Source organism: Mandrillus leucophaeus, unplaced genomic scaffold, assembly GCF_000951045.1.
Source record: "Mandrillus leucophaeus isolate KB7577 unplaced genomic scaffold, Mleu.le_1.0 Scaffold742, whole genome shotgun sequence".
In the NCBI taxonomy this organism is placed as follows: Eukaryota; Metazoa; Chordata; class Mammalia; order Primates; family Cercopithecidae; genus Mandrillus; species Mandrillus leucophaeus.
The window spans coordinates 1,237,591-1,248,637 of NW_012108053.1; the positions used below are offsets into that span (position 1 = coordinate 1,237,591).

The 11,047-nt window shown below is 34.9% G+C and overlaps 1 protein-coding gene across 2 annotated transcripts in view; it reads left to right on the forward strand.

Moving 5' to 3' along the window:
• LOC105529044 (protein NipSnap homolog 3A) overlaps positions 1-3,557 on the forward strand; it is a 13,227-nt gene extending 9,670 nt beyond the window's left edge. Inside the window, exons 5-6 of one of the 2 annotated variants that reach the window (XM_011966103.1) lie at positions 2,530-2,616; positions 2,705-3,557. In XM_011966103.1, coding sequence (XP_011821493.1) covers positions 2,530-2,616; positions 2,705-2,781 — 164 coding nt within the window. In that variant the 3' untranslated portion in view covers positions 2,782-3,557. Of the gene's footprint in view, positions 1-2,529; positions 2,624-2,704 lie in introns of both variants that reach the window. The other variant, XM_011966102.1, reaches the window with a different exon arrangement.
• The last annotated feature ends 7,490 nt before the right edge of the window (positions 3,558-11,047 follow it).

Below are 11,047 nucleotides of genomic sequence, written 5' to 3' on the forward strand. Positions count from 1 at the left end.
GGCATATTTTCTAGAAGTAATACTGGCAAAAACAATAAAAATAAGGTTTTTATTTGTATTGTCAAATTTTGGAGAAAGATTAAGCTAATACAAACCCTGCACAGTATTTGAGTACTTATTTTTTCCTGACCTAATACTATATCCGTGTAAGTATGCCTTTTATTAGGTAAATAAATGGCATCTCATTATTGTTTTAATATGCATTTTCTTTAATATATACTTAGTAGCCACGTGCATGTCTACTTTTGCATAAATTTTTATTTTTATTTTTGCCTTTGAATTTCATTTATGGTGATTTTCAGGCATCCAGAAAGTTTGAGCCTTTGTATAATAAAATCATAAGTTGATTTTTTTTTTTCTTCATAGTTTCTTCATTTGCTTTTGGCTTACAAATATAGTCCCAATCCACATTATTAAATAAATTCATCTACATTTTGTTTTACCAATTTTATGGATTAAATTTTTTTCATTAAAATACACAATCCAGCTTGACTTTATTTTCACATATGGTCTGAGACAGGCATCTAATAATGAATGAATTTAAGATGAAAAAGTGCCGGGATAAGAGGCGTGAGCCACCATGCGCAGCCTCTACCTTAATTTTCTATACTGCACACATATAACTTTTATTTTTAAAAACAACTACTGAAAATGTGTGTTCATACACTTTTTCATCTTAAATTCATTCTCAGTGTTAGGAGAATTGGTAATCAGTACATCATTTCTGGAGGACAGTGTATACTATATACACTGTATGTAAAGATATATATATAAGACATGCTTCTCAGTTCTCTCAACTTAAATTCTACTTTATATTAAGGAAATAATCAGATTCAGAGTGCCTGGATTTAAATCCCAGGTATACTACTTACTTTTTGACTTTGGGTAAGTAAACCTCACCATACCTTAGTTTTTTCATCCATAAAATGATAGATTATTATGAGGACCTAGATTATTATGAGAATTAAATGAGTTAATACATTAAAATGCTTAAAACTAGGCCTGACACATAGTTGTCATTCAATAAACATCAGTAGTTGTCATCGAAAGTATAATTATAAACATACAGTTGTGCTCAAATGAAGTTTATGTTAATATTGTTTACATTAAAGAAACATTGGAAATGTAGTATGACCTTTAATACATGTGTAATACAGAAATCAATATACATGTACATCATATGATATACTTATATAAGCATAAGCAAATATGCTCATATATGTTTATTTGTATAAATATACAACTATATATAAAAATTCAGGCCAGGCATGGTGGTTCACGCCTGTAATCCCAACACTTTGGGATGCCGAGGCAATAGGATTGCTTGAGGCCAGGAGTTCGAGACCAGCCTGGGCAACAAAGTGGGAACCTGTCTCCACAAAAATAAAAATAAAATTAAAATTAAAAAATAAAAATACATATATACACAAATAAAGATACACCAAAAATAAAATGATTACAGTTTTTTATCTGCATTTTCCTGTACATCTAACATTTATATATTACAATTATAAAAACTTCATAAGCAATTTTGTACAAGAAGAACATTTATTCCAGTATTTTATAGAATACTGAAATACTGGAAATAGTCTAAATAGTCAACAATAAGGGCTGGCATAATAAGTTGCTGATTCTCTAAGGAGGAATTTATATAACCATTAAAAATTAATATTGCCATAGAAAATACTATTGATTTTTAAAAACCTGTTACTAAATCTGTTATTATAGTATACATTCAGACCCTGATTTGATTTTACTCATATTTTCCAAAGGAAATACAATAAATTTCCATAGACGTTTTCTCTATACTGTTAACATTATGCCACTTTTAATTTTCTTCTTTGTATATTGTAAATTTTTAATAGTAAACACAATTTCCTCATAATTTTGCTTTTTTAAAAATTAAAGGAAACTGTAGTAGGAAATCATAAAATTTGGGTCTTGTCTTGATTGTGCCTCTGTTTGACTTCAGTACTTCCCTTTTCCAGCCTTCTATTTCTTCATCTATAAAACCAATTTGATTAATTTATCAATTTCTCTAGCAAGTCTCTGATCCCTCTGAAATCTTATCAGTAACATATTTAGTTTTACCTTTTTGATATCACTATTTTGATTTAAAGAATAGGATGGTTTTGGCCAAGCACGGTGGCTCATGCCTGTAATCCCAGCACTTTGGGACGCTGAGGTGGGTGGATCACCTGAGTTCAGGAGTTCAAGACCAGCCTGCCCAACATGGCAAAACCCCATCTCTACTAAAAATACAAAAAAAAAAAAAAAAAAAAAGCTAGACATGGTGGTGGGCACCTGTAATCCCAGCTACTCCGGAGGCTGAGGCAGGAGAATCTCTACAACCTAGGAGGCGGATGTTGCAGTGAGCTGAGATCGCACCACCGCGCTCCAGCCTGGGTGACAAGAGTGAAACTCTGTCTCAAAAAAAAAAGAATAGGATTGGTTTGATTCATTTTTCTGTTATTTCTTATTTGTTAAGGCCCTGTTTTTTAAGAAACTACTTGTGGTTTGTTTCTGCAGTTCATGTTCTCTGGTGGAACGAGAGTGCAGATAGTCGTGCAGCTGGGAGACATAAGTCCCATGAGGATCCCAGAGTTGTGGCAGCTGGTAAGCTGTTTGACTAGGCATGAATTATTTTTAGAACAAATGTGATTCAGTCAGTAACTCTATATGCCTTTCTGAAATGTTTTTCCAGTTCGGGAAAGTGTCAACTACCTAGTATCTCAGCAGAATATGCTTCTGATTCCTACATCGTTTTCACCATTGAAATAGTTTTCTACTGAAGTACAAAACATTTCATTAACTGCTATAAGATGTGTCTGCTAATGGTGCTTAAATTCTCCCAAGAGGTTCTCACTTTTATTTGAAGGAGGTGGTAAGTTAATTTGCTATGTTTCTTGCATTTTGAAGGCTACATCTGTGCTTTGTAACTACCACTTCAAAAACTAGTTGTGTTTACTTTCTCCATGGTATTTCAGTATCTGTCATACATTAAAAATACTTGTCACTGTTTTAAGATCTTGACTCTTCATTTGTTTCAGAATATCTCTTCTACTTTATTCTGACAACTCTTTGCTTTATAGCATTTTCTTGTACTCAAATGATAATGGTAACATTTCCATGCTTGTGACAGCATTTTTAAATAATATATTTTATCAACCTTTCCATCATGTCTGTTTTCCTGTTTTTTTGTTTTTTGTTTTTTGTCCAGTAACATTTATTTTGTAATACCAAATAGCATTCATGAAAATTAACATATTACTTTACTGTGGAAAACTACATTGTCATTTGTGACATCTATATTAAATATGGTTTTCACATTAGTTATTTGTCACTTACTTGGAAAATGATGCTGTTAGGTCCTGGTATTAAAAATCTAGAAAAGATTTGTTGGTTTATATGCTGAAATGTCTTTATTTATAATTAATTTTAACTAATATTTACTTCATTTTGGATCCTGTTTAACAAAGATACTTGAGACATCCATTTGTTTTAATGAAATCTTTACGGATATGGAAATGTTTGCCCTAATAAAAGCCTACATATACATTCTGGTTCTTTTTATTAAGAGTTTTATATATTTATCTTCTCTGAAGCTATTGCTGTGTTACTATAAGGTAATGAGACAGTACCAATTTACTATCTTTACTGTAAATATTGTTATCTCAAGAAAATTGCATACCACTAACCCCAGAATCAGTTTCTTTAGTACTGTCACAGATGTGGTAGGGTTTCCCTATAAACAACTTAAATTTTTGTTTTAATTGAGTGTTTCCTATTAAAGTAGATTTGGTACTTCCAAGACTATGAAATCTATATTTACAGCTATGTTACTTTTACATTTCTATGTTATTTTATATTTCTATTTTACACTGCTGTTACATATAGCAAAGGGAGTAAATTATGAATTAGCTATCTGAGGGAAATTGGAAAAGCAGAAAGTATAATCATCCCTCATTTATCTTGCTCCCTGGGATTCAAAGGACAGATGAGTTTCCTACTAAGGCAAAGAAGACCCAACACTGGAGGTAAAAACCTATCACGGAAGTTAGAGGCATTGGCTCTGAGTTTTGTCTAAGAGTCTTCCATCTCAGTGTTTATTTGGAAAGTTTTCACTCAGGAAATTTAAGCATCTAGAGCTTACGTGTATAGCTGCTGTCCTCCTACCCAGTTGGGCCAGCATTGGATACACCTCTCCTGCTTTTGCATGAGACTGACCTTTAAAAAAAAAACAATGCAAGAACAGCATCACGATTGTTCCTTTTGCCCACGTCTTATAATTCCCGCCATCCTTCAACTAATACCTGTTTGTTATAAGAGGTGTAAAAATGTGTCTTCACAACTCATCAGATCAGATGGGCAATAATAAGAAATTGGTCAGGAAAACCTCATACACTGCTATTAAGAAAATACATTTATAGAACAGTTTGGCATGATTTAGTAAAGATGAATATGTACTTAACTTATGACCTAGCACTTCCATTCCTAGTTATATACTCTAGAGTAGTGGTTTGTACACAAATCCTGAAGGAGTCTATGGATAAAATTCAGAGTCTGATAACTTGGATGGGTAAAAGTTCCATCTTCATTGGCACCAACTTCTAAGCATTTCCTTTGTTTGAGAAGGTAGGCAACAAACCACAATATTATTAGCAGGACCTGCAACTTTTTAGTCAATAAAAATCATAGATACTGTCAAACTCTATTTGTAGTTGTTGCAAATACAGAAAATTTATTTTACCTTGATCACTACTTCAAAATTATGGTATCTCTTACACCTACCATCAGATATTATTTAATATCTTATAAATAATAGGTCTATTTCTTTATCAAGAATTTGCTTTTAGCAGTCCTAAGCAAAAAGAACAAAGCTAGAGGCATCACATCACCAGACTTCAAAATATATTACAAGCTATAGTAACCAAATAAGCATGGTACTGGAATAGAAACAGAAACAGACCAGTGGAACAGAATATAGAACAGAAATTAATCCATACATCTACAGCCAACTGGTTTTTGAAAAAGTTGCCAAGAACATACATTAGGGAAAAGACAGTCTCTTCAAAAAATAGTGCTAGGAAAACTGGATATCAACATGCAGAAGAGTGAAACCAGACCCCCACCTCTCAATCGATACAAAAATTCAGCTCAATGGGTCAAAGAGCTAAGTGTAAGACCTGAAACTACAAAAGTAGTAGAAGAAAATATAAGGGAAACGCTTTGAGACATTGAACTGGAAAAAGATTTTACGAATAAGATTTCAAAAGCACAGACAACAAAAGCAAAAATAAATGAGATTATGTCCAACTAAAAAGCTTCTGCACAGCAAATGAAACAACAGAGTGAAAAAACAACCTATAGAATGGGGAAAAAAAAAAAGTATTTGCAAGCTATTCATCTGACAGGGATTCATATCCAGAATATACAAGGAACTCAAATATCTCACCAGCAATAAAAACCAAACAAGCCAATTTAAGAATGGGCAAATGATCTGAACAGATATTTCTCCAAAGGAGACATACAAATAGCTAATAAATATATGAAAAATGTTCAACATCACTCATCATCAGGAAAGTGAGAGTGAGGTATTGTCTCACCCCAGTTAGGCTGGCTATTACAAAAGTCAAAAAACAAAGCTGGTGAGGATGCAGAGAAAGGGAAAATCTTATACACTGTTTGGAATGTAAACTCTTAGAACTACTATGGAGAACACTATGGAGTTTCCTCAAGAAACTGCAGATAAGATAACCCACTACTGAGCATTTATCCAAAGGAAAAGAAATCAGTATATTAGAAAGACATCTTCCCTCCCCCATGTTCATTGCAGCACTATTCACAATAGCCAAGATACAGAATTAGCCTAGGTGCCCAGCAAGATTAATGGATAAAGAAAATACTATTCAGTAAAAAGGAATGAAATCCTGTCATTCACAGCAACATGGCTGGAACTGGTGGATATTAAGTGAAATACGCCAACAAGAGAAAGTTGCACACCACATGTTCTCACTAATGTATGAGCTTTAAAAAAAGTTGATTTCAGAAATAAAAAGTAGAACAGAGGATACTAGAGGATAGGAAGGATTAGGAGGAAGAGAAGGATGGGAGATATTTGTTAAAATTATAGCTAGATAGGAGGAATAAGTTCTAGTGCTCTATACCACTTTAGGATAACTATAGTTAACAATAATATGTAGTTTCAAATTGCTAGGAGGATATTGAATGTTCTCAACACAAAGAAATGATAAATGTTTGAGATGATGGATATTTTAATTACCCTGATCTGATTACTATACGTTATATGTATCACATCACCATATAACCCATAAATATGTACAATGATTCTGTCAATTAAATAATCATCCCAGTTCTAAAACAGGCAAACCAAAACAATATACAGTCGGCCCTCCGTTTTGTGGATTCTGCATTCCTGGGTTAAACCAATCGCTAATGGAAGAAATTAAGGGGAAAAAATGGATGGTTGTATGTGTTTATTGAGATTTTGTAAAAGTGCAATAATGGAAAGCGCAATAAAACAAGATGTGCCTGTATACATTTTTGTACCTATGATAAATGCTTCATGTTACCTGTCTTAGTCTCTCTAATCTAAAATAACTACCCAGTTACTCTATATCATGTTAGCCTATTTTAATAATAACAATGTTTTGGTATGATTTATTTAGTTTTGGATTACCTATCCTTTGGAATTCTTGTCAGAAGTTCAGTATATGCAACAATAATTTTCAAAATACTTAATCCTGTATATCTTTGAGACTTTTTAGGGATTTATACCAAAAAAGAAGTCACAGAAAAACATTCTTTTTCAATGCGTTTAAAAGCTCTCTTCCATCACAAATCTAAAACTGCCTTAAATATCATGTATCTTGGCTGGGCGTGGTGGCTCACGCGTGTAATCCCAGCACTTTGGAAGGCTGAGGGAGGCGGATCACAAGGTTAGGAGTTCGAGTCAACCTGGCCAACATGGTGAAACCTCGTCTCTACTAAAAATACAAAAATTAGCCAGGCATGGTTGCAGGCACCTGTAATCCCAGCTACTCAGGAGGCTGAGGCAGGAGAATCACTTGAAATCGGAAGGCGGAGGTAGCAGTGAGCCGAGATCGCACCACTGCACTCCAGCCTGGGCAACAAGAGCAAAACACTGTCTCAAAAAAAAAAAAAAAAAAAAAAAAAAATCACATATCTTTTAAAAATAAATGATTTTACCATCTAGTTTCAAACCCTGACTGTGCCACTTAGCAGACGTGAACGTGAGAAAATTGTTTCTTTCTTAGAACTTCAGTTTTCTCTTTTATAAAATGGAGACAAAACTTAATTCAGAGAGCTTTGAGGATAATTAAAACCCATGAGAAAATGAATAGAAGATTGGCTTAGGCACCTAGCAGTACTTAGCAATGTTGTTCCTCTCTAAGTTTTAGCTATGAATTTTATTCCTCACTACTTACAAGCATTTTCCTCTTAGATGTTCCCTCTACCTTTTTGCTGGCTGGACGCAGTTAATGAAGAGACTCCAGAGATAGCAAAGTCAGGAGGCAGAAAAAGCTTGCATCTTTAATTCACCATATAAAGAGGTGACTGCTGACCAGGAAAACCCACTTCAGATTCCTAAGGAATAAGAAATAAAAACCTATTGTGTTTGAGACAATATATAGTTTCTACAGTCATCCCTTGGTATCCATGGGTGATTGGTTCTAGGACCCTTGCAGATACGCAAATCCACATATGCTCAAGTGCCTTACATAAAATGATGTGGTATTTTCGTATAACCTAAGCACATCTTCCCATCAACTAAATTATAATAATAGATCACTTATAATACCTCATACGATGAAAGTGCCATGCAAATAATTGTTATATTGTATTTTTTTATTTGTATTAGTTTTTTTCCAATTATTTTCTATTCCAGTTGGTTTAATCCATGGATACAGAACCCATGGATACAGAGTGTCACCTGTATATGTTACTGCAGTTTAGCCTATCCTAATTAATAGGATACGGAGTGTCAACTGTACTTGTTACAGCAGTTTAGCCTATCCTAATTAATATAGTCTTCAAAAGTTGAACCACATGCAAGAATACCATATACAGGGGAAAGTATCTACCAAGTATCAAATACTGAGCCAGCTTCCTTTCCTCCTCAGTCACAGGAAACTGTAACAAGGTTTATACCGGACACATTGGACACTGGAAGTTTCCACAAAGGGTAACAGACTAGACTAGGAGAAATGACAGATAATAATGGAGTGGGAGGGTCACCTCAAAAAGAGATTACTCAGGAAACCCTACAGTGGAGCCCACTAACAGGTGCCACTCATGTGCAAAGAGCTTTCAACTTTTTTTATTGTCTCCAAAAAAAAGCTGATTCCCAATGATCATTAACACAAAAATATTTTAAGAAAAACTTTAGTACCAAAGGCAGAACATAAGTAGAAAACGTAACACAACTTGAACAAAACAGAAACAAAGCTGGGAGAAGACCTAAAACAGTAACTATTTTAAAAATAAAACACCAGTAATTCACATCCTCAAAGAGATAGAAATACTGAATTCACAAAGCAAAAAGAGGATACTCTTTCTGAAAACAGAGAGGAAAATACATTAACCTTCTGGGAATGGAGTACAAAAGAAGCTCTTGGAAATAAATGCAGTGAAAGTTGAAATTTAAAATTTCAATAGTTATACGATAAAACTGGTATTTTCCTCCAAAAAACTAGACAGAAAACAGAAAAAAAAAGTAGAAAATTAGAGAATCAAGTGGAGGCACATGTTTGAACAACATAAGTTGAGATCAACACAGGAAGAAAAAAATCCAGTAAGTACAATATATTTTTCAATACTGAGGAGTGTCCATATGTCTACTGAATGAGGCACAATAGATGAAACACCTTCTCCAAGGCACATCATTCTGAAATTTCAGAATACCAGGGACATAGACAAAAACACAAAAGCTTCCAATGAGAGTAAAAAATAAGTCACATACAAACTATCAGCACTCAGAATGGTATGAATTTTTCACTAGAAACTATAATATAGTGGACCATTGCCTTAAAAAAAATGAGAAAAAAATATTTCCAACATAGAATTTTATACCCATCCAAACTGAGAATCAAGAGGGTTAGAAGGATAGAGGCATTAGAGATACAAGCTTCAATACCCTCTGCTAAAATCTGGGAGAGAAAAAAAAAGCTTTAACATCCTGAAACAGGATCCACCAAGAGGTGAATGAGATTCCCCAGCATATCAGTAAAAGGAGATCCCAGAATTACGGCCATGACATCTTAGAGAACGAGTCCACACTGAAGCAAGAGAATTAGGACTTTGGAAAGATTAACTCCAAAAGAAGAAACTGAAACTGATTAACAGGTTTAATCACAGAGAAAATTTACACTTCTGGCAAATAATTTGGTAGTTAGTAAATGATAGCTAAAAGAAAAACTATAAACAAGTGAGAGAGAGAAGAAATATTCACCCTTGTGTTGACTAAAATTGTAGGTTTAAGCCATATAACAGTGGCTTAAACTAGAAGGCGATTTCACATGTAAAAGAAGTCCAGGGAAGGGCAGCCCAGGGTTCCTAGTGGGGTGTTCCATGGTGTCAGAAACCAAGGCTACTTCTCTTTGTTCCACCATCATCAACATAAGCCTTCTACCTCATAGTCCAAGAACTCAAGGTATTACATCCATATTCCAGCAAGCAGAAATTAGAAACAAGGTAACAACCTCTCCAGCACTCCTTTAAGGTCACTTCCAGGTCACTAATATGCCAACATTTTTCCACTGTCCAGGATTTAGTGCGGGGGCCACAACAAACTGCAAAGATTCTATTATTAATTTTTTAAAAGGGCAGGGGTTGGGCTAGGGGAGAGTAGATACTGAGAAACAGCCAGGAGTCTGTGCTACTTCCTTCCACCACTTTCTGTTCTCCATATCTTACTGTACTTTACTTCATACTATTTATTAATCACTGATCTATTTTCTCTTCATTTATTCATCTCCTTCCTCCAACCTGTACATTCCAAGAGAACAGGAACTTTGTCTTGTTCAGTTCTGTACCCCCGTTTCAGGAAAAGAGCATAGAAGGAATTTGGTAAATGCTGTTTAAATGAGTGAATGCATTAATTCCAGGGTTTAAAAAGTCCAAGAAAATAGGTGGGTGCAGTGTGGCTCACGCCTATAAATCCTAGCACTTTGGGAGGCAGGCAGATCACTTGAGGTCAGGCGTTCAAGACCAGCTTAGCCAACATGGTGAAACCCTGTCTCTACTAAAAGTACAAAAAATTAGCCAGGATGATGGCGCGCACTTGTAATCCCAGCTACTTGGGAGGCTGAGGCAAGAAAATTGCTTGAACCTGAGAAGCGAAGGTTGCAGTGAGCCGAGATCAAGCCATTGCACTGCAGCCTGAGCGACAGACTGCGACTCCGCCTCAAAGAAAAATAAAAGAAGTCCAAGAAAATAAATCATATAGATCTAGTACTGACACAAATTATATTTTGTTTAGTCTTATTTGGTTAGAAATGGGTATCCCTCAGCTGCAAAAATTAAGGCATCTCCTCTGGAATTGCTAATTTTAAAGAGCCTCCCTTCCTTCAAACTGATGATTCCAAAGCCCTTCCACAAAATTCCCTAGTCCTCGTGATGGGAATGTTACATTAACGTGTGCAATAATGTAATTATTAGAAAGAATAATGCAAACATTAACATAATGGAGATTTCTGTGAAATTAATATAATCAATTACTGTAAATTAACTAATGCAAGCATTATTAGATAAGGATGTATGTCTCATAGAAGCCACTCCCCCAGAAAGTGAATTTGGGGGCAGTGGCTTCTATGAGACATAAATCCTCACCTGCCACAGAAGGAAGTCAGCACATACTATCCATAACTGAAAATGCAAGAAATAGCAGAAAATGCCTATTATTTAAAAATACGGGCCGGGCCTTGTGGCTCACGCTTGTAATCCCAGCACTTTGGGAGGCCGAGGCGAGCGGATCACCTGAGGTTGGGAGTTCCAGACCAGCCTG